This window comes from Nicotiana tomentosiformis, chromosome 4, assembly GCF_000390325.3.
Source record: "Nicotiana tomentosiformis chromosome 4, ASM39032v3, whole genome shotgun sequence".
NCBI lineage: Eukaryota > Viridiplantae > Streptophyta > Magnoliopsida > Solanales > Solanaceae > Nicotiana > Nicotiana tomentosiformis.
In genome coordinates this window covers 8,410,630-8,434,198 of record NC_090815.1, presented here as the reverse complement: position 1 = coordinate 8,434,198, position 23,569 = coordinate 8,410,630, and the positions used below count along the sequence as shown (strand labels likewise).

Sequence of the window (23,569 nt, the reverse complement as noted above, 5' to 3'; positions counted from 1 at the left end):
CATCTGGTTCTTAACATTTAAGTTTGTCAGATTATCAAAACATAGCAGGATACATAACTTATCATACCAGTTTAGTGTAAGTTCAAGACAAGATTAATTAGTTTCTCTTGTATATTAATTTTTGGTTCAATACTCAAAAATCCCTTAAACATGCATGATATTCAACTTGGGAAAGGCTTTGGGTTTTTTAAGGGGTTGTAATAGGGATTACTGGTATCTTTTCATAGTGGAATACTCTCTCAGCTCTTGCCCAGAGAGAACATAGGCTAACGGCCGAACCTCAATATATTTTGGTGTCAATTTTTTCCTTCTCTGTCCTCTTTAATTTGTACATGATTGTGTGCTAGTCTGATCATTTATAGCTTAACATCAAGCTAATGTGAAAGTTATACTTCCGGGGGGGTTTTGTGTAGTAAAGATTAGTTAATGACAGGCCAAAAGCATCTAACTATATATAATATCTTGAGAAAAATATATTCAATAGTTGGTTAAACAGTGGATACCACGTTGATATAGTTATTTGATAATTTGCTATGGCTATGACTTGCCAAAGGAACCTTTTTACGTGAGAGGTTGAAATAAAGAAAGAGAAAGAAGGGTCCAACACTTATTTTGGAGCGAAAGTAGCTCCCAACCATTAACCAATAATTATAGTATAATTTTCCTTAATCTTCCAAACAAAAAAAATCTTGAGTTTTTCTTTTTCTTTTTTCATTTTCATTGTGTTTTTCTCATGTTTGAAACTCTTCCTCTTTCCTAAGATACTTTTCTTTTGAAGGGGAAAGAGAGAGGAAGAGTTTCATTAATCATGTGAATTATTTGAACAAGAAGAAGAAGAAGAAAGAAGATCAAGAATTGGCAAGATGTTGCAAAGAGCTGCAAGCAATGCTTATTCATGGTGGGCAGCTAGCCACATTAGGACCAAACAATCCAAATGGCTTGAACAAAGCCTTCAAGGTATTTTTTTTTCACAAAAAAAAAAGGTCAAATGGCTTTTTGGTCTTGATAATTTTGTTTTTTGTTTTTTTGGGAAGGGGAACCTTAGCGTAACTGGTAAAGTTTCTGCCATGTGACCAGTAGTTCACGGGTTCAAGCCGTGGAAACAGCCTCTTGCAAAAATACAGGGTAAGGCTGCGTATAATAGATCATTGTGGTCCGACCCTTCTTCAAACCCCGCGCACAGCGGGAGCTTAGTGCACCCGACTGCCCTTTTTTTTTTGTTCTTTTTTGGTTGAATTTACAATATTGATTAAAAAAGAGCATATAAAATGTATATATTGTTGTTGGGAGAGAAGGGGAAGGCTTAAACTATTCAAACATGAATATATGATATGTCATAATAAGGCTAATAGTTTGTTTTGTAGGAAAAACTCTTGTTTATAGTTTGATTGAAGTCTGCAAGATTTTGGAATATATTTCCAGTTTTTATCTCTTCATTTCATTTTTTGTTTACCTTGTAAAGCTTTTCCCCAAAACTTCTGTTCAATTGAAAACCAGGCAGAAAAATATTATCAAAGGGTTTTAAATATTTGCTAGATTGCACAATCTTATTACAACAACAACATTAGTTATGCCTCAATCCTAAACTAGTTGGAGTTGGTTGTATGAATGCAATATCATAAATGCTCTATCTGGTCCAGAATATTTCAATGGTCCATATTTAAAGATTATCTAACACTAGAGCCTCTCTAATATATTCTAGTGGTTATATCTCCAATGTACAAATCTTATTGCGAAAAGGGGCAGTCCGGTGCACAAGGCATGCATCCCACATTCATGTTTGGAGAAGGGCCGCACCCCAATAGGTGTGATGTAGACAACCTATCATAATTCATACATTAGTGGATACTTCTACTGTTCGAACCTGTGACCGATAGATTACATGGAGACTACTTTGTCGTTACTCCAAACTTCCCCTTTTTATTGATAAAGAACCTAAAATAATAAATATAATCACAATAGTACTATTCCATTGCTAATATCCCCTTAAGGGGGGAGAATTGTTTCAAAGTGATCAAAAGTGGTGCTGTCAATCAAATGTGCCATTTTCCTTCTATCCTTTCTTGGATGATTTTGCATTGTTTCTTGCTTTCCAATAGTTTATAGTATATTTGTTATGGAAACAAATAACTCCATATATATGTTTGATGTTACAGATATGCAAGGGAAGGTGGAAAGTGTGATCAAGCTCATTGAAGAGGATGGAGATTCATTTGCAAAAAGGGCAGAAATGTACTACAAGAAAAGGCCAGAGCTGATAAACTTTGTGGAAGAATCCTATCGTGCCTATCGCGCATTGGCTGAACGATATGATCATTTGTCAAAGGAATTGCAGACTGCCAACAACACTATTGCTACTATTTTCCCTGAACAAATACAACTAGCAATGGATGAAGAAGATGAATATGGTGTCCCAAGAATGCCAAAAGATTTCACACAAATCCCGCCGAGTGGATCAAACATACCAAAGGTTCCAAAGGCTCCTATAAAAGATTTGAAGGGTGTTATGACAACTGCCTCAACACAAAGGCAAGGCAAGAAATCATCCAAAACAGAAGATGTTGCGAAATCTGGTTTGAACAAAAGTGAAGCTATTGAAGAGATTGACAAGCTTCAGAAAGACATTTTGGCCTTACAAACTGTGAAAGAGTTTGTAAGGAGTTCATACCAAAGTGGACTTGAAAAGTACCGGGGACTTGAAAACCAAATCATGGAAAAGCAGCAGAAGATATATGAATTGGAGGATGAATTTGGCGAGGGCCAGGTTATTGAGGATGCTGAGGCTTGTACTTTGATGGCTGAAGCAGCACTGCAATCATGTCAAGAAACATTGACTCAGCTCCAGGAGAAACAAGATATATATACACAAGAAGCAAGAGAGGAATTCCAAAAAATCGAAGATTCTTGTAAGAAACTGCAGTCCTTCAGGCATAAGTATCTTGGTGATAAAATTAGTGAACTAAAGCCAAATGTGTATAATATCCCAAACCAAGAAGTTGGTAAGGAAATAGAATCATCACAGAACAAGATTAAGAACCAAGTTGATGCGAGCTCTAAGGAGTCTTTAACGATGTCACAACTGGCAGAGAAAATCGACGAGCTTGTGAATAAAGTGGTCAGCCTAGAAACAGCAGTTTCATCTGAGACTCTTCTAATTGAGAGATTAAGAAGAGAAGCTGATGAACTCCAAGCACAAGTTCAATCTTTGGAAGATGATAAGGCAGCTCTGACAGATGATACACACAATCTGAATATCAGGGTGACGGCGATAGAAGCAAAGTTGCAAACTATTGAGAACCTCAATAAAGATGTTGTAAACCAAAACAGTAGCCTCAGAACTCACTTTGTGGAAGCTCGTACCAGTCTTGACCATTTGTCCGATAAATTGAGTAGCGTTAGACCAGATGAGGAGCACGATGTGACGGATTCATCACCAGATGAAGTGACTACACTTGTTGAAATCAGGTTACAAGAAGAGTCAGTAAAACAAAAAAATCATCCTAGTTCAAGTAAAGGTACTAAGAACTTAAGTACCATAAAAACTAAAGATAAAGAAGTTCGCAAAGAGCAAGGTTCCAGCACAGTTGTAAGTGATAATGCGGAAGTTACAAAAAGCAATAAGAAGCATGTCACATTTTTGGAGCCAACGCCAGTTGGAAAAGGTGATGAGAAAGTCTCGGCTCAATGTGGAAGTTGTTTTTATGAGACACAAACACAGAAAGATGCAGAAAAGGATGACGAACTTAACTGGCAACAGATGTTGTTGAGTGGATTGGAGGATAAAGAAAATATTCTTTTAAATGAATATACAACAATTCTCAAGAATTATAAGGAAGTTACAAAGAAGCTAAGCGATATGGAGAAGAAAGATAGAGATGCGGAGTTCAATCTCACACTTCAGATAAGAGAGCTTAAATGTGCTATCACAAAAAGGGATGAGGAGATACATAATCTACGTCTAAAATTAAATCTTCTGCAGAAAGGAAATGGTTCGGAAAATAAAGAGTTGAAGGAAGAAAAATGTCAAGCATCTGATCCTTCATTTGATCGAAGCTTAAAACCCGAGGATCTGCCACAAAGGAAGGACAAAGATAATCCTATTATAGAGAACGAAGAAGACATCAGGACGATTTTGGTTGATCAACATGCATCAGTATCGCCAACTGAGAAAAAACTACGGATGAGCATTGATGCAATATTAGACGAAAACTTGGATTTCTGGCTAAGATTCAGTTCAACTTTCCATCAAATTCAAAAATTCAAGACGACATTCCACGACTTGCAGCGTGAAATATCCAAAAGCAAAGACAAAGTGATGCAAGATCACAGCCCCAGAGTAGAAACAAAGTCAGAAATAAAGCCAATATATAAACACATGAAGGAAATTCAGAATGAGCTAACAGTATGGTTAGCACAAACCTTGTCACTGAAAGATGAACTTGAGCGCAAATTCTCAGCTTTATGCAATATTCAAGACGAAATAGCAAACGCTCTAAAGGAGGGAATTGAATCAGATGAGATCAGATTCAGCAGTCATGAAGCTGCAAAATTCCAAGGTCAAGTTTTGAACATGAAACAAGAGAACAATAAGGTAAGTGAGGAACTAGAAGCTGGTTTTCGTCGTGTAACTACACTTCAAGTAGATGTTGAGAAGACTATAACAGAATTGGATCAAGAGTTTGGACTTAGTGGAAACCAATCACAACTAATGCACTCAGTGAGTAGGTCAAGAATTCCTTTACATTCATTCATCTTTGGAACTAAACCAAAGAAGCAAAGGCGTTCACTTTTTTCGCGCATTAATCCCAATAGGAAATACTAGCTGGTCCTGAGGGCTTGAGTACCTTTGTAGAGCTTTTATTCTTGATCTTGTTTTTATTCTTCCTTTGTTTTTTTTTTCCATTTCTTGTTCTTTCTCAGGTTATACATGTATCTGTATAGGCTACAAATGGTGGTCGTTCTTCTTTCATTTTCTTTTTTTCTGATTTTGCAGTATTTGAGGGTTGTTTGTATGTTGTAATGTGAAGATTGTTATTAGTCTAAAAATGCAAGGCTAAGGGCCTAAAGTTCAGGATGATTCTATTTCCGAAATATATAAATATAAAGAAAAAGGCCTCCTCTCGTTGTTCTCTTTCTTTCTTTCTCTCTCATATTGACGACTTTTTTTATAGTCGAAATAGTGAGTTTTTTTTATTATTAATTTTTTCTTGATTTACTTCATTATAGAAAATATATTTATCAATCAATTTGTTTGTTAATTCAAGAAAGAGTTGTGTATTAATTGAAATTGAATTTATGCTTTATTCACTTATTTCATATCATGGTTCAAGCGTTAAAAATTAGTGAGGTTTACTCTTCCTTTTCGATGCCCGTGGTACTACTTTCAATGTTTTACTCAATTACTTCCAGGGAGTGTTAAAAAAGAGAATACTACGTGATTTTTAACACCGGATGAAAATATTCCAACACTAAAGTCAAGGAAGAAAATTCTATCGTGTCCGTCAAAGATCGATCTAATAATTGCGCCTTCTATCTTGGTGAATAATGTTCCACTGATTAGGTGGGGACATGATTCGAACATGCAATCTTCAGGTCATGAGCCCGATGAGTTGACTAAGAGCATGTTTGGATGGGCTTAAAAGCTAATAAAACCAGCTTTTAAGCAGTTTTTAACCTGTGGAAGTGTTTGGCAACCAAAAAAAGGATTTTAAAAAGTTAAAACTTGCTTAAAAAAGCCAAAACCAATAAGTTGGAAAACCCAACTTTTTTGAAATTGGTTTAAAAGTCATATTGCTTTGACCAAGGATATTACATTCTTCCCTTATATATTTTTTTAATCCCGAAATTACCCCTCGTTGAATCCTTCCTTTTTTTAATTGGTGTAATTATATTCTAAAATCAAATCATTCAATGAATTTACGTGTTACCCCTGAATTTGAAGCTATGAACAGAAAATATAATATTATAGTCATCATCTTCTTTATAATGTTAACAACTTTAAGGATATTTCAGTCATTTTAACAAGAAAAAGTACTTACCAGCACTTGTTTACCAAACACTTCATCAACTTGTTTTAAGTTTCAGCAATTTTATCCAAACACGTAACTGTTTATTTATAAAATAAGTTTCACCACTTATAAAGTGCTTTTAAGCACTTAACTTAAAAGCCACTTTTTAAGCCAATCCAAACGGGCTCTAATTCTTCTACCTCGCATTCTCTTTCGAACTCCGAAAATCAAGGTTCAACTTAAAGTGGATTTTTTTTTTATTAATTTTTTATTTATTTACTTCATTATAGGAAATATATTTATCAATCAATTGTTTGTTAATTCAAGAAAGAGTTGTGTATTAATTGAAATTGAATTTATGCTTTATCCACTTATTTCATATCATGGTTCAAGCGTTAAAAATTAGTGAGGTTTACTCTTCCTTTTCGATGCCCGTGGAACTACTCTCAATGTTTTACTCAATTACTTCCGGGGAACGTTAAAAAAGAGATTACTACGTGATTTTTAACACCGGATGAAAATATTCCAAAACTGAAGTCAAGGAGGAAAATTCCATCGTGTCCGTCAAAGATCGATCTAATAATTGCGCCTTCTATCTTGGTGAATAATGTTCCACTGATTAGGTGGGGACATGATTCGAACATGCAATCTTCAGGTCATGAGCCCGATGAGTTGACTAATTTTTCTATCCCACATTCTCTTTCGAACTCCGAAAATCAAGGTTCGATTTGCATGTATTAAGCATATAGTCTGAGTAGCATGATTAGAGCTTCTTCTGGTCAAATAAGGAATTTCTTTTTTCTATACTCTTCATCACATAAATATTGATAAGAACTCCCCGGCATGAAAACAAAAAAGTGTGTGATGGTGAACTGAACTCCCGATAGTCATAGATGAGAGAAATTGTTATCTCCATTGCAATATGTTTCAATATAATATTCAAACTTGGAAGCAAGATTTTCACCCGGCTTAACCACTAATTTATTCTCTAGTAGCATTCATCATTTACTGAAAATTGCATTTGATTAGTCTGCTGTCAAATTCATACATGTAACGCATTCAAGTAGCTCTATTGGGGTCGTAAAATTACAATTCAAACGAGATAAAAAGGATATTACTACAATATAGTATTTGATGTCCTGTGATAATTTCATATATTTTTGACGTTATTTATCCTACTTGCTTGTTGTTTGGATGCTAATTTGTGCAATAATTGCGCTTAATAGAGCTTATTTCACATGTAGGAATGCTTGGACATGAATTGGAGAAAGGTTGCACGAAATGATACCCTAGAGCTATAAAATGGAGCAATAAAAGAAGAAGTGCAAGGCAACGAAACAACAGTGCCATAGACAATGCAAGGCATTGTCCAGGGCACTGTCATTGGCGCCCCAGACAATGCCTTGCGCAGATGCAACAGTGCCATAGGCAGTGCAATGCATTGTCCAGGGCATTGTCATTGGCGCCCCAGACAGTGCCTCGCCCCGAAAAAATGGCGCCATAGATAGTGCCTCGCGTCGACGATGCCATTAGAGCAAATTTTAATTCCTCATTAGTTTTGGACATGTAGAATTCGGCCCCTACCCTATAAATACCCCTTAGAGTTAGTTTTTTGGGGAGGGAGACATCATTAGAGAGGGAAGACATCGTTAGAGAGGGGATTCGACCCAAGGAGGCAAGAACACGCTAGGAGCAAGGAGGTGAATTCTTCTACGAGTTTTTCACTTTATTCTTCCTATTTTCATTATTTGGTTATGAATTCTAGTATTGTAGTTTTGCATACTATTATGAATAGCTAATTTATTATCTAGGATTTTGATGGAACCTTTTGTAAGATAAATTCTCGTTATGTTTTTATATAATTGAACTGTTAGATTTCTCTACGTGTTCAACTACGTATTTCATGCTATTGATTGAATGACCATCAATTGACTGTGTCTATTTAGTGTGTATTGCTTGAGAGATAGTACATATTTAGATAGTTGTTGAACAACATCACTCCTAGCGTATGTGAGAGATCAATATGGAAGGTTTAAAGGCGGGATTAGAGATAACAAAACTTTTGTGCGATCGTGGTGAGCGGTGAATTAGTGTCAGCTAACGTAGTTCGAGAGAATATGTCTAATAAATTGTGGTAGTTGCTCGAAAGAGAATTACGACACCCGAAGTACTCACGATCGGTAGATAATACTTAAGTGAAATTATAGAAGACGTAGCGGGGAGGATTCCGACAATTGAGAAAATCATAACTCTAGACCTCCTTAATCTTTTCTCCAACCCGTAGTATCTTTAGTTGTTAATATACTACTTTAATTTGTTAGTTAATTAGATATAATAATCTTAATATTTATCTTAGGAATTGTTCGAGCTTGTCTTCTTAGTGATAGTGAACAGTTGTAACTAAACCCCAGTTCTCTATGGGATTCGACTCCGGACTTTTAGACCGGATTATATTTGCAGCGACCACTTATTCTTTTTATGACTAGACTTGGGCGTGATCGGTATTCTTTAGTAATACCACTTTTTGCTTCATTATTTCTACATAAGCATTTACTATCATCATCCTCTTCATCATAAACAACATAGGCATAGAAGAAAAATGCACTGCTAGCCGCGACAACAACGTAAAACAAAAGAGCAGTTGGGAAGCCTAAAATCGGCGAAAATTGACCGATAAAGCCGAAAGTGATGGCCGAGTACAAGAACCATATAACAAGTCCAACAATGTCTTTATGCAATGACTTTCCATTTGGTGGAAAGCAATTATATATGTAGGAGCAATACTCTAACAAGAAAAAGCTAAAATATATGAAAAATATGAAAATATGAAAAATATAAAATATACTCTAACAAGTATAAGATCAATAACAACCCCATCTAATGCTATATTCATCTATCTCCGGTAAAAAACTATACAAAATCCTTATGTATTGCTTGAACTAACAAGGGTTCATCATATAGTGGTTGAAACATATATGATTGTTCCAAACTTGTTCATTTTGGTGGAATCTTCCGGGTGCTGAAATTTTCTAGTGCCGAAATTTCTCTAAGGGGTCGTTTGGTATGGGTATAAGAAAGTGCTGGTATAAAAATTTAATACCATCTTAATACTTTGTTTGGTTAGTAAATTTGGTATAAGTTATCCCGGGATTAAAATTAGTACCGGGATAACTTATAACTTGTAGAGAGTGGGGTAATTAGTGACGGGATAACTTATACCTTCTTCTTAGAAATTATGCAATTATCATTTTTAATACAACTTACCAAACAGTGAATAAAAAATAATATCAGGATAACTAATCTCAGCATAACTAGTCTCAGCATAACTTATCCCGGGCATGTATTCAAACCAAACGCCCCTTAAGTGTTGTAAACTTTTTGACATTGAAATTCAAAATTTCAAGTGCTGGAAATTGCATAATAATTTAATATTTATAAAATAACTATCACACCTTTTAATAAAAGATGCATCCCTTAGTAATGGACGGCACCTTTTCTAATATTTGCTTAGTTTTTTATTTAATTATTAATGTTATTAAATATAAAACTATATCACTAAAAGGGGTATTTTAGTCTTTTACTTCTAGTTTATAGCTTTCCACTCTTAAATTAGTATAGATAGATATTTAATTATCGGCAAAGGGCCAAATATACCCCTCTACTTTTGAAAATGGTTTAATAATACCTCTCGTTATAATTTTGGGTTATCTATACCCCTGCAGTCATACTTTGGGTTCAAATATACCACTCATTTAAACGGAGGGACACGTGTCATCGTCATGTTGGTCAATTCTAAATATCTTCTAATTAATTAAAAAGACCCATTAATTATACCCGAAAATCAATTTTTTAAAGCAATCTTTTTTTGTAAAAACTGAAAAAAAACTGAAATTATTTTTACTAAAAACTGAAAAAAAATAATTTATTTTTTTCAGTTTTTACAAAAAAAATGCTTTAGAAAAAATTGAAAAATATTTTCTAAAACAATATTTTTGAAAAAACTGAAAACAAAGGCTGAAAATTAATTTTCTAAAGCAATATTTTTGTAAAAACTGAAATTGTTTTAACTAAAAACTGGAAAAAAAATTGTTTTTTCAGTTTTTACAAAAACACTGCTTTAGAAATTTGCTTTTAAGTTTTTTTTTCCAGTTTTTACAAAAATATTGTTTAGAAAATATTTTTCAACTTTTTTTAAAGCAGTTTTTTTGTAAAAACTGGAAAAAAAATTCATTTTTTTTAGTTTTTAGTAAAAATAATTTCTGTTTTTACAAAAAAAAATTGCTTTAGAAAATTGATTTTCAGCTTGTTTTTTCAAAAACATTGTTTTAGAAAAAAAGATTCAATTTTTTCTAAAGCAGTTTTTTTGTAAAAACTGGAAAAAAAATATTTTCGTTTTGTTCAGTTAGTATTAAAAATAATTTCAGTTTTTACAAAAAAAAACTGATTTAAAAAATTGTTTTTCGGGTATAATTAATGGTTTTTTTAAATTAATTAGAAGATATTTAGAATTGACCAACAGGACAATGACACGTGTCCCTCCGTTTAAATGAAGGATATATTTGAACCCAAAGTATGACTGTAGGGGTATAGATAACCCAATAATATAACGAGGGGTATTTTTAAATCATTTTCGAAAGTATAGGGGTATATTTGGCCCTTTGCCGTTTAATTATAATTTGAACATGCTAATTCACGTGCAAATTTGATTATGTTTTTCGTGTCGCACTAAGTAAAGCACGTGAAAGATTTTATTGACGTTGTTTGTGAAACTAAACTCAAGACTTCAACCGCTAATTTGATAGAGTAAAAATAGTTTTACCATTTTTTTTAATAACCGTGATGTCTGGGTGTCACGACCCAAAATTCCATCACAGGAGTCGTGATGGCGCCTAGTCTCTAAGACTAGGTAAGCCGATTTTCATTGTATTTTTTAAGCTATTTTTTTAATTAAATAAATAATCAAAACTAACAACGGAAATTATTACAATATACAACCTCCCAAGATTGGTAGTACTGAGTTACGAACTCTAACTGAATAAATGGAATGATCGCGAGGACCGAATATACAATATTGTTTGATTTCAAATTAACAGTACAATGAAATGAAAAGACTCCAAGGGACTGCGACGGCCAAGCACCTCTACCTTTAATCTTTACGATCGCGCTTTAACTCTGCTCAAGTCCGTTATCTTCAATACCTGGCTCTGCACAAAATGTGCAGAAGTGCAGAGTGAGCACACCACAGCGGTGCCCAGTAAGTATCAAGACTAACCTCAATGGAGTAGAGACGAGGTACAGTCAAGACACTCACTAGTCTAATACCCTGTGCAATATAGCAGTATACAATAGTACTGGAAAATAACTAGCAATGATAACAACAACTCAACCAGTGATATCACAACAAGGCAACATAAAACAACCAATGATATGCACAGTAAGACAATAAGATTACCATTTAATATCGCTCAACAATTAATAAATACAATTACACCTATTTAAATCAAGTTCATCAATTAATTATCTTTCACATATAATTCTTACGAATAAAAGTCCTTTGAAATAAATATTTTGAATATAATTCTTTCGATTAAAAAGTGACCATGTGACACCTCATTTCAAAATCATAAAAATACGGGTCTCAACTCATTTTTCATATATCCACGGCACTTCGTGCCCATAATTAAATCATCATATTTTTCCGACACCTCGTGCCCTCATTTCATATCTCAACTGCACGGATAACTCACGTGCCAATAACCTCAATGTATATAAGATCCACATGATCAATTTATTTACAATAAAGTAAGGTTAGAAAATCTTTAAATCAAGTAAGAAATCAATAAATGAATGAATTTATTTTAGAATCATTTGGGTGGAAAAAATAACATTTCAAATAAAATGAAACATCAGATAAACTACTGATTTGGATTAAAAAAATTATCAAATTTAAAATATATTAGAATTTTTTTATTTATTTAAAAACAACTAAATCATCAAAACAAGTATAACCCAAAAATACAAAGTCTCGTACGAAAAAGTCGAGGTCAACACAATACCTCAAGAAATACAAAACACTTAATATTAGGTGAAATAATACATCACGAAAAACACAAGAATTTATAAATTTCGGAAAAATAAAATAACCAAAGGCAAGTGTAGCCATAGAGAAATATCAACAAAAGAGCACTCCCGAGGTACCGCCTCGTAGTCCCAAATCATAAATAAATTCACAATATTTTTATTTCCTTATATCACCGCGGGAGCCTTCACATTTAATTTTAAATAAATTATTTTTTCCCCCGAAATAACATCCCACGTTTTTAGCCACCCTTAACACACCGCATGACTTCTAGTAGTTTCCCTACTAGCCACGCGTTTCAAGCCACTCTTATCTCACCACATGCGTTTCAACACCCTGACCTTTTATCACTGCATGACTTCTAGTAGTTCCCTTACTAGCCACGCATTTCAAGCCACCTTTATCTCACCGCATGCGTATCAATATCACAAATATTTCACAAATCGCACCTCAAATGCCCAAATATCACAGCATAATATAACTTGTACCTCAAGTGCCAAATATTACAACATTTCACAAATTGCACATCAAGTGCTCAAATCTTACAACATATCACAGATTCCACATCAAGTGCTCAATCTTACAACATATCACATATTGCATATCAAGTGCTCAAATCTTACAACATATTACAAATTGCACATCAGGTGCTCAAATCTTACAACATATTACAAATTACACATCAAGTGCTCAAATATTACAACTTGCCACAGAAATCAATAATACATTATTTCCCACAATAAGGAGCCCATGACTCGGCCATAAGGTGCACAACACCCAAAAACAATCAATAGAGATATAAATTACTCGACATAAAGCAAAGTATTCATTAAATTTAAATTTTCAATAATTATATAAATACTTCTTCTTAAGCTCATTTAATTAATTATTTGCAAAGGAAAAAATCCAAAATAAAATTAAATTCCAATAATTATCAACCAACAAATTCACGAAATTTCATAAATAATCAAATAACAATCACATCACATTATCATATAACAACAGAGTCAACAACAAGGGTTTAAGCACGACAAGTAGATAATTAAATATATGCCAACAATTATCCAATTTACTACACAATATGCTCAAGACTTTGACCCAATAAAATTTACACATATAAACCAAGTACGTACTCGTCACCTCGCGTACATGGTTTTCAATTACCCAAGTTGCACATAAGACTCAATGCCTAAGGGGAATTTCCCCCACTCGACGTTAAGCAAGACACTTACTTTTTCTCGAGGTTAAACAAGGCACTTACCTTTTTGAAGTTATGCCAATATTCCATAATCGCCTTCTTGCTTGATGACCTCCAAACACCTCGAATCTAGCCACAAATAATTCGATTCAGTCAATAAAATATATTGAAATTAATTCCATAAGAAAATACTAATTTTCCAACAAAACAATCCGAAATTAGCTCAAAAATCGATCGTGGTCAGCTCAAAAATCCGAAATTACATTCTTAAAACGACAAGTCGGGTCGTTACACCGGGTCAGCTTACGCGCACCTCGACTAATTCCACGGGATACCTGCCACCTCCCACCAGCAACATGTACCAGGTAACTCTATCCACCAAGACTTGGAAAGAAAAAATAGTTTTACCATTGTCACACATTAGTTCTCTTTGTAGTCTAATAATTCACACTCTATCCGTTACATTTAAATGACGTAATTTGATTGGACATAAAATTTAAGAAAAAAGGACACAAATTTTTTGAGACTGTAATCTTAAACATATAATGAGATTCTTGTGTTTATAAAAGTATGTCATTAAAAATAAAATAAAACGTTTAAAATTAAATTATTTTTAAATATCAAATTTTCTTTACTCTTTATGAAATGGCCTAATAAGAAAAAATGGAGCCACATAAAATGAAATGTGGACAAGTTTTTATTAGAGGTAATATACTAAGTAGTAATATATAAGTGCCTGAAATTCAACCAAAAATGTCGTAGATTTAGCCTTGAAAAGTCAAATTTCAGGCAAAAATATCGAAAGTTTACCCTGCCAAAGCCAAATATCATACGGGAATTTTTATAACTTCAGTCGCGTATGCCTGAAATTGTTTCAAAATGGTTAAACTTGCAATTTTTTTTAATATTGCGACTATGATTTAAATGATAAATGCTAAAATAGGCTATCTGTGCACTTGTCACGAATGCATAGATTGCGGCCTGAAGCCCAAATTACCTCAAATTCAAATCCGAGCTTCAATTGCTCCAATTTTGGCAGGGCTTCTCTTCGCGGAAGTCGGCGACGTTCTACTTCTCAGGTAAGTGCATAAAATCTGAAAAATCAAAAAAACGGACTGAATGTAATCGAATAAGTTATTATTTCGGTTTTGATTTTTCGTATTCGGTACGTTATTGGGTATTGATATATTAATATTTCGATTATACGGTCTTCGGTATTAAGGTATCAACCTAAATTTTAAATAATACTTATAAGCTTTTTTTGGGTAAACTAATACTTACTACAAGTTACCGAGTATAAATAAGTCCAACCCAACTCCCAAGTTCCCGATTCAACGTCCCAACCCCTAAGCCTAAAGTACAACCCAAGTCAATCAGATTAAACTTCTTACGCTAGGCTAGGTTTTCTAAAAAATCAAAACAGCTTCTTCATTCTTCATTCTTCTAAGGCAAAGCGAGGTATACTCTGCAATTATTGACTTTTTCTTGTCATTCTAGTGATTTATTTCTCCCAATTGTGGAAAATACCTTAAAATGGTTTAGTTCATACTACCTCTATGTGCTTTGAGGTCTTGTGCATTTGTTCTAATGCCGTTAATTTTTTATTCCTGTGCTTAATTCATCGCCTTTAACTGCATTTTCTTAAGGCTGGAGTTGGGTTTCGAGGATTCGATTTGAGTCATTTGACATTCTTTGGTCTCTTTTCTGTAAGACTACTAATAAAGTGGAATCATCAACCATGTTAATGACTACACTTTCTGCTAAAGATATTCCGATTAATTTGAAACATAGCATGAAGTAGATTAGCAGAGTATCGAAATGCAAGAAAATTACTCAACTTGAAGAAACATAGATAGTCCAAAGCAAGAAAATTACTGACTAATATTATTGAAATGAGTGTTTGGTTGGCTATCAGAACCGAAGCCGTACCGAACCAAACAAGAAATACGGAACCGTACCAAACTACTTTGGTACGGTATTTGGTATGGACAATGATAAACCGAATATGGAAGTACCGAACCGTAATTTTTTAATACCGTACCGAAGTACTGAATGTCCACCCCTACTTCTCCCTCTCTGCTACAAAACTCTTCACATTCTGTCTCTCAGACCCAATAAAATCGTATGTATTTCTCTTTTTATCTACAGATAATTTCATCATTTCATGTCTTTGCAATAATTTTAATTGTAAAAGCACTAATTTTTGTGAATTTGATTGTAATGTTGCGTATGTTCCCATTGCTTAAGTTAAAGCCTCAACTTTGGTATCATAGTTGTGAATTGACTGCTATATTAAACGTGCTCCAAAAAAAAAGGATTCCACTAATTTGAAATGGAGCTTTGCTTCCTTTTCTACATTTTACTTTGAATAGCACTCTGCAATATGCTATTTTCGGCTTCAAATATGATTTGTAAATGATTAATTTATAATTGTGATTGATCTAGATGGCACTAAGAGGTGTTTGGCAGCTAAAGAAGCTGGTAGTGAGCTATTGCAATTGGGGTGGCAGTAGCAGAGGAATAAGGTAAAGGTTAACTTGACACCTGTTGTCTTACTCCTTCCGTCCAGTTTACATGATCCTATTTTCTTTCTAGTCTGCTTAAGAAAAAATTACCACTCTCTAAATTTTTAAACAATGTAACTTAAACTTTCGATTTTATCCTTAATGGCAAGCTTTTATCACACACAAATGTTATGACATGTTTAAGACTACAAGTTTCAGAATTCTTATAGCCACACAAATGTTATGATATGTTTAAAACCACAAGTTTAAAAAATCTTCATTTCGTGCCCAGCCACTAATGCTTGCATTAGGGTAGGTTGTCTACATCGTTACCCCTTGGGGTGCGGCCCTACCCCGGATCCCGCGTGAACGTGGGATGCCTTGTGCACCGGGCTGCCCTTTTTTAGGAAATATGTATTTGTAGGCCTGTTACATTCAATTTGAATCATAATGAGACTGTTTCTACTGGGGATTGTCGAGTTCCATGTAAGACGAAGTGAGAAAGGATTATGCAAACTGAAACTTTTAGAAAATCAATACTTTAGTTCAACTCTTTTAAGGAATGTGGCAATTGCAGATAAGGTAGTTGCAACTTGAAGCAAAAACTGGAAGTTACTCCTGCTAAAAACTCAAGAGAAAAGAAAGAGGTTTATAGTTTATATCATTTCAGCCTTGACAATGCTTTTTCATGGATAATTATCCCACCTTCACAAATTTAGAAGTGTTTCACGCGTATCTTTATGCATCTCAATTTAATAACCTCTTCTGAACTTTGTTGTCTTATAATTTTTGGTGCTAGTGAAAGTGTGAAAATTGGTCAACCGAAAATGGGAATGAACGGAGCATTTTTATTTCTTTGATAAATGGGATGGATTGAGTGTTATAATGTTATTAGTCTGACTTCTATTTGAATTTCTTTTTCAAACCTAATAGGAATATTGGCACAATCTAGATATAACAAGAAAGTTCGTTTTTTCATGTGGAAATCAATTAAGAAGCATCACTGCATATATTTTGATTTCTGTATATTGTTGATGGGCCATACTGCAATTCTACATATGAATTGTTCAGTCCTATTTGAAGTTTAAACATGTAGGAATTGTAATTAGAGGAAATACTGAGACTCTTGATTGTAAAACAAAATGGGTTAACAATTATTCATAAGGCTTTTAGCAGAAAAGAGGAAAAAGAGTGGGCTGCTAGTTTTCGGATGATTGAGGTAGAGGAATATATATAACAGTGGTTCTAACTTCTATGGTATATGTTAAGGTATGTATCTACTGTTTCAGGGCATTCATGGAGTCTGAATTGCCAGCATTGAAGGAGCAAAATCCACAGCTTGAGGTGGTGACTGAACTAAATCGTGGTCAGCATCCTTTCTTGAAGGGATTATACAGTAAGACCTTGTCTCAGCGTCCTCTCAATTCCTTGCTGTAAAAAAAAAGTATTGTGTCTGAGAGGGATGCATTTGATGAAAATTAATTAACAAGGGTATTTTCAGTTGACTGTGACCTGAGCATCTTTTGTTTTTTGCTTGGGTTGCCTAGGCATTCCTAGACCTGATATTGAGACACTAAAAAGGGTTCCACTCGATTTCTGGTCTATGTTTAGAAGCCCTCTTTATTGTGTGGTTTTCCCTTTTTCTCATATATCTAGTATTTTTACCAGAATCTTAGGTCAAAGAGCATAAGTGTCTGAAAAACAATTTAGGGAAGCAAATTCCTGATTTATTATTCAAAGGGGAAACCAGGATAGTGGAATATACTTCGTGCCAAAGCTACTCTAGGTGGTGCTTTCAATTATGGCTCTTTGTTGGCTGAAACCCGTTCTAATTTGGAACCCTCTTTAAGTTATAGCTTTCTAAATGGTGATTAGCAGGAGAAAAGTTTTGCTCTGTTTTTGAATAAACTGTATTCAGTTACCATCCAGTATCCTCACACCCTCAGCGATTCCAACTACCCATTGTAATTGTCTTTGCTGCAAATATTGTGGAAACCTCTTAAGTACAAACTCTGATTCTCCAACCGTCGGCTTGCATCCCTCCATCCTTCTCCCTCTTATCTTCATGATCTCATATACTTTTTTCTAGTCCTTTCTTTCACGATTTCACTACTTACGCATGTGGGGCTCAATGGATCTTTTCTGACTCTAAATCACACATGAGGCTCAGTATTTCAACTATGTCTAGATAGATGTAAAAGGAGTCGGCCTCACCGACTCGGTAAGAGATAACATCGTTCATGGCGTCTCTGGGATAATAACTTCAAAACAAGACTCATGCATGTAACTCGTCAAAACTTTATAAAATTCACATGCAAGTATTATCTTCTACAAAACTATTTTCCTAGCGATGCCATGAATGATATCATCTCTCACGGGGTAGATGTGACTGACTCCTTATTTCATATCTTTCCGGACATAGATGAAGACAGAGATACTGAGCCTCAGGAGTGATTACCTTATCAAAAAAAAAAAATTGTCTGTAGTCCACTGATCCCCATATTGTCTGTTGAGGCGTGATTTGTTACGTTTGAGTTTTGTTAATCATTTGCACACATTTGTGATAAAACTCTAGATGCTTCATACATGTAACATGTTTGTTATGTACATTAATGTATTGTTATCTTAGCTTAGACGTGTTTTATGTGTTTGTCACTATGAATGACCTCTATGACTAGTAGGCAGTTGCATTAAGACTCATTATGTTAGGATGGAGTTTGTCCAGCTCTAGGGTAACTTCTGCCTAAAATTCCATTGATGGGTTAGACTCTCGACGACAGGTTAAGCCCTTCTAAGTGCCGGTCATGGTTCCCTAGTTGGTTTATCACACCTGGCCCAAATTTCGTGGCTCTGAACCCTCTTTATCTCCACAAAGGTGTGCCACCTATCATCATCGACAAGGGAGCTGCCTATGCATGCCCACTTCCCTTCCTAGAGTAATAGTCTCCTGCCTCGCGCAGAGTCCCTTCTATATATCATACTTATTTTGGGCGTCCACCTCTTCGATGGTAGATATTATTTGATTGGCCTAAAACATGGCTTTCCTTAATATTGAATCTATGCATTCATCCTTTTGTGCATTCGAGTCAAATGTAATTGAATCCCTCTTGGACTCTGCTGGATTATTTACGGTAGGTCGTGCTCAACTCTGCCCAAGCTCCATGAAAATGTTTAGACCAGGAATCAGCTTATCGAGATAACACAAGACAACTTAACCAGCTTCCTCTTTAAGTCATCCAATCAGCGGGTTACTAATAGGATTGTGGAGGTCTAGGTCCTTAGGAAGGACAGACCACTATAGTGTGCATAACAAATGCCCAATTCTACATATCTAGAGACAAGGAGAAGACTGCAACAACCAGTCAACCATGCATTAAATAATGGAGTAACAAAGGCATATGATGGCGTGCGTTTTGTGCATTTTGAAATAGATGCTGTGTCCCTTTTTTGCGCTACTTCTGAACAATATGCCAAAGTAGAACACAATAAGAAAAGAGATCTAGATCAGGTAGTCCAGAGAGAATTGCGGAAGTAGCAACTAGCAAACACTAAAATAGAGAGCAAAAAGGACAAATGAAAATTTAAGCAGTCCAGAAGTAGAGCTTGCAATCCTGAGGAACGTTGATGGAAGTACCTGGTTTTTGCTTTTCTCTATCCCAGTACTTCCTGGCCCTGCTGTCATATTAATTACAGGCCCTAGGTTTCTTTTTACCACTTTGGCCTACAATCCGGCGGACAGGTTTGATGTTGATAGCTAAAGGAAGTGTCAAAGCCAATATGTTTGCTCATATCAAATACATTTTGCCAACCACAACCCCGTCCCAAAGAAGACAAATACCTATAAATGTACTTTACCAAAATATGTGTTTTGAAGATAATATTCCTAATTATACTTTGTACATTTGTTGTATTGGTTTATTTAAAACCAGTTGTTTCTCCTGTAATTTCTATTAACGGATGAAAATTCATGCATGAGCATCTAACTTCCAAATCAGTGTGCAATGGGTGCCATTTCATGTGTGTAACTATCAGTGGGTTCTGATTTGCTTTGCCAGTTATGTTACAACTATCAGTGAATTCTGATTTGCTTTACAATTATTTTTTATTTGCTTTACAATTAGAAAACAAGAATGAGCGTGTTGTATGTGTGAGAAATTTGAGTCAAGACGAAGTACTTGAAGCAGCAACCAAGCTAAGGAATTCGCTTGGCAGAAAGGTGGTGAAGATGAAGACTCGACATGTTACAAAACAACCAAGCGTTCAAGGTACATGGTCAACAGCATTGAAGTTATAAGCCTACAGAAAAATTTCAAAGTTAGTGTTTTTGACTTCCTAGGTTTTATAATTTGGATTCTTAAGTCAGAGGTGTAGTCTTCTGGACAAACAAGATAGGGATTATATGGTCTACATGTAGTAAGAAGGTAGATTTTTTCAATGTAATAATTTACTCATGATGATACTGGAATAGTGGAATGCATGTGTTTGTTATTGTCATGTTGAAGTTTTGCACTTGATTTGATGTTAGTCAACAGTTAAATCCTTTGGCTGAAAAATGTTGGTCATACTATGGCCCTGATTTGTTTTTCTTCATTGTTTTTCCAGTTTCTTAATTGTGAGGATTGTTGAGGAGCTTTTAGCTTCTTTTCAGACCATTGTCGTTTGGCTGGTTTAGTAGGGAGATTTAATCTCCACATAATATTCAGCATTTTGGCTGTGATTATTTGTTTTCCTCATAAATAATACTTGGATTAGAATCAGTAAGATAGCGTTTGTGGGGTTTCTTGCAATTTTTTTTGGTGTTTAGAAGGCATTGTTTCAAAAAATGTTGACTTCCAATGGTCATTTCTTGACCTATTAACGATAATTTGTGACTGAAAAAAGCAGCTCCAATGGTGATTTGTCACCACTAGTCATTTTTAGGCTTCCGATGGTAGTTTTCTAAGGGAGATTTGCATAGAAGTATGACCCCAACACACTACGTTGCATCTACTTAGCTATATTCTTAAGTTAATTCATTATTTTTGATGTTGCATAATGTCATATATCAAATTTGGTTTCGCACCAACGAACTTGAACTCACGAAAAACATTATCAAATAGCTCAAATTTTCATGAATAGCTTCAAATTTTAACCATAACTTTCAAATGACAATCCCTAACGGACCCAATCATAAATTTGTCAAAAGTTTCAACAAATCACAAAACTCATTATGAATTTGCGAACTTTTAAAAACTCTAACAATGGAGTTTTTATTTTTCACTTTAATTCACCCACCAATGTTTAAATATGGTATGATAAATATGAATATCACTCTCAAATCAATTTATATGAAATTATCTTTATTAGTTTATAACAAAGAGAATGACTATCTTTCTATATCTGATAGCAATTTGATCTTAAAATTTCTATCTTAGTTTTAATAGCATAATAATAATTTTATATTCACTAAAATCTTATTGCCACGTTTAAAGCTAGAAAGACAGCAAATTTAGCACTAAGTCACAATTTTCCATTTTCTACTCCGTCGGGACCTTCGCTAATTGCATCGATTAGCCAAACAAAATTTGAAGATTCCAGCAAAAACATGTGCTACGGCGATCAACGACTGCCGTCGAGGGATGATTTTACTGACCCGAACCGTATCCGAACCCGACCCAGACCTGCGGTGGTGCAAAACCTAAGAGAGCGGCTAGCGGAGGTGAATGAACGGCTGGAACAAGCCAGGGCTCGTAAAGCCGAGTTGACTCGGCAACTCGAGGAGATGAAAAAGTTCGTCGGCGTCATGGAAATTCTCGAGAGTTACATCGAACGCCAGTTCCGTGAAAATCAACTTCAGCTTGCCCAACTTTACAGTTAATGTTTAGCCTTAATCAAAGGTAAATAATCAGACTATTTAAGTGTTGGAAAAATTACTGAACAAGAAATTGAACGCGAAAAGTAGTTCTTTTTCGTTTTGTTTTTGCCTTAGGATTTCGTCGATTGCTGATTTACATGGTTTTAGTTTGTTTTCGAGTTTCGTCTTTGGTACTCTTGAATACAGCCAATGAAAAAAGTAATTAACCAAGATGTGAATTATAAATTCTCGAGTAGTCGAGCATATTTCTTTTTCAAATATGTATTTCTTTTCATAGCTGTAGTACTAGTGTTGTGTTCCCTATTTTTAGATCGCTATTAGTTTTTTTTTTTTTTTGGGCTGTTGTTACTATTTCTCTTTTCGTAGTTATTTGTCATAATTGCTATGATTTTTCTTTTATTGAGGTGAGGGTCTACCGGAAACAACATCTCTACCTTCACCAGGTTGGGATAAGGTCTACGTACATACTACCATCCCAGACCCTACTTGTGGGAATACACGGGGTATATTGTTGTTGTTGTTGGGTGCGTGTCGGATCCTCCAAAAGTATAGGATCCGACACGGGAGTAACATCATTTTGGAGAGTCCGTGAAACATAGCTCATCACACACAGTCAAATCTTTCAAATACATTCAAAATGTTGTGTGCTCTGTGGACTGTGTGCCTGCCATAAGTAGGTAGGTTTGGGTGGTTCTTTCAGCTATTTTCTAAAGTTTAAACCAGAACAAGATGACCTTTTCGATCTGTCTCTATCAGTTTATTGAACTGCAATTGTGGTGACCTACAATGTGTTTGGTTCTTTTTCATAACTTGGATCATTTTCTGCTTTGTGGACAGTACCAGATAGTGCTAGGAATACTACTACTCAGTGTAATGTTCAATTTGTTGATTTCTTATATGCTTACCTGTGTTACAACAGTCTCTTGCAGAAATCCAGAGTAAGGCGGAGTACAATAGACCCTTGTGGTCCGGCCCTTCCCTAGACCCCCCGCGTATAGCCGAAGCTCAGTGCATCGGGCTGCCCCTTTTACCTGTGTTACAACCACGTATATCTGCGTTGTTTTATTTATGAAATTTCCTACTTATAACTCCAAAGGTAAAGATCCAAACATGTGATGCAGTTGTGTACGTTGGCTGGATGTTCAATTCTGAGACGGCTCATGGCATTTTCTGTTATTAGTTTACTGTTAGCACAGCTTTCTACATATTTGAGAATGTAGGCCTCTTTAGTAGCGGCCTCTTCCATGTTTTGTAGTGCTAAGTTCTGGTTGTTTGAAATTGCTCGAATAAAATGGTTCCTTTAATGCGATGTTGCAAGTGATATTTGGTTCTGAGGTACAGTTTACAATTACAGCAACATTGGTAAAGGCACTGTCTCATCTTTTGGCCATGAAACCTTGTTTCTTGATCTAACACGACGATTTCCGTTGTTAGCATTCAGCTTCACTGAGCCAGAATATCCCTTAGATTGGCTATATTTCATCTCAATATTGGCGAATGCGATCACTGATACTTCACAGAAGTTCCACTTTATCGTTTTTATTCTATATTTCAGTGATTTTGTGAGATGGTACTGTCCCTTCTTGTCTATATTTTTATTAATGTGGTGCTTATGCTTTCCTAAGCTGAGGGTCTATTGGAAACAACCTCTTTATCCTCACAAGATAGGGGTAAGGTCTGCGTACACAATACCCTCCCCAGACCCCCACGGTGAGGGATAATACTGGGTATGTTGTTGTAGTTGTAGTGATTTTGTGTGATGTGTTTACCTTGAGTAAGAGATGTATTGAAAGTATCATCTGATGCAATACGATTCACATTACAAGTATATATAGGTTTGGACAGTATTTGATCTTTATCTCACAGTGGTACTTATGATGACTCCATACCACAATTTTAAATCGTTTCCTGTCTCTTCCTCGCCTT

The 23,569-nt window shown here is 35.0% G+C and overlaps 2 protein-coding genes and 1 long non-coding RNA gene across 6 annotated transcripts; all 3 read left to right on the top strand.

Moving 5' to 3' along the window:
• The first annotated feature begins 686 nt into the window (after positions 1-686).
• LOC104091366 (kinase-interacting protein 1-like) lies at positions 687-5,135 on the top strand. Of its 2 annotated transcripts, XM_070199542.1 has the most exons (3): positions 688-957; positions 1,035-1,125; positions 2,157-5,135. In XM_070199542.1, exon 3 carries the CDS (start codon positions 2,159-2,161, stop codon positions 4,820-4,822), a length of 2,664 nt encoding a protein of 887 aa, XP_070055643.1. In that variant the 5' UTR covers positions 688-957; positions 1,035-1,125; positions 2,157-2,158; the 3' UTR covers positions 4,823-5,135. The 2 variants fall into 2 exon arrangements, with proteins under 2 accessions (XP_009594989.1, XP_070055643.1); XM_009596694.3 differs by lacking the exon at positions 1,035-1,125 and having other exon boundaries at positions 687-957.
• A 9,156-nt stretch (positions 5,136-14,291) lies between these two features.
• Positions 14,292-20,283, top strand: LOC104090658 (large ribosomal subunit protein mL43). Of its 3 annotated transcripts, none has more exons than XM_009595816.4 (4): positions 14,292-14,364; positions 15,731-15,810; positions 17,079-17,185; positions 19,911-20,283. In XM_009595816.4, the coding sequence occupies exons 2-4, from the start codon at positions 15,731-15,733 to the stop codon at positions 20,081-20,083; spliced, it is 360 nt and encodes a 119-aa protein (XP_009594111.1). In that variant the 5' UTR covers positions 14,292-14,364; the 3' UTR covers positions 20,084-20,283. The 3 variants fall into 3 exon arrangements, with proteins under 3 accessions (XP_009594111.1, XP_009594110.1, XP_070055642.1); XM_009595815.4 differs by lacking the exon at positions 14,292-14,364 and adding an exon at positions 14,507-14,743; XM_070199541.1 differs by lacking the exon at positions 14,292-14,364 and having other exon boundaries at positions 17,079-17,155.
• A 1,002-nt stretch (positions 20,284-21,285) lies between these two features.
• LOC104090657 (uncharacterized) lies at positions 21,286-22,977 on the top strand. The gene is made up of 2 exons (XR_684975.4): positions 21,286-21,665; positions 22,563-22,977. It is a non-coding gene; the product is annotated as an uncharacterized lncRNA (long non-coding RNA).
• The last annotated feature ends 592 nt before the right edge of the window (positions 22,978-23,569 follow it).

Excerpts from the sequence above, each read along its gene's own strand:
- LOC104091366 (XM_009596694.3), top strand. The coding sequence starts at position 864 with ATGTTGCAAAGAGCTGCAAGCAATGCTTATTCATGGTGGGCAGCTAGC. Across the intron at positions 958-2,156 it reads GCTTGAACAAAGCCTTCAAG|ATATGCAAGGGAAGGTGGAA; the intron begins GTATTTTTTTTT and ends TTGATGTTACAG.
- LOC104090658 (XM_009595816.4), top strand. The coding sequence starts at position 15,731 with ATGGCACTAAGAGGTGTTTGGCAGCTAAAGAAGCTGGTAGTGAGCTAT. Across the intron at positions 15,811-17,078 it reads GGCAGTAGCAGAGGAATAAG|GGCATTCATGGAGTCTGAAT; the intron begins GTAAAGGTTAAC and ends CTACTGTTTCAG. Across the intron at positions 17,186-19,910 it reads TTTCTTGAAGGGATTATACA|AAAACAAGAATGAGCGTGTT; the intron begins GTAAGACCTTGT and ends CTTTACAATTAG.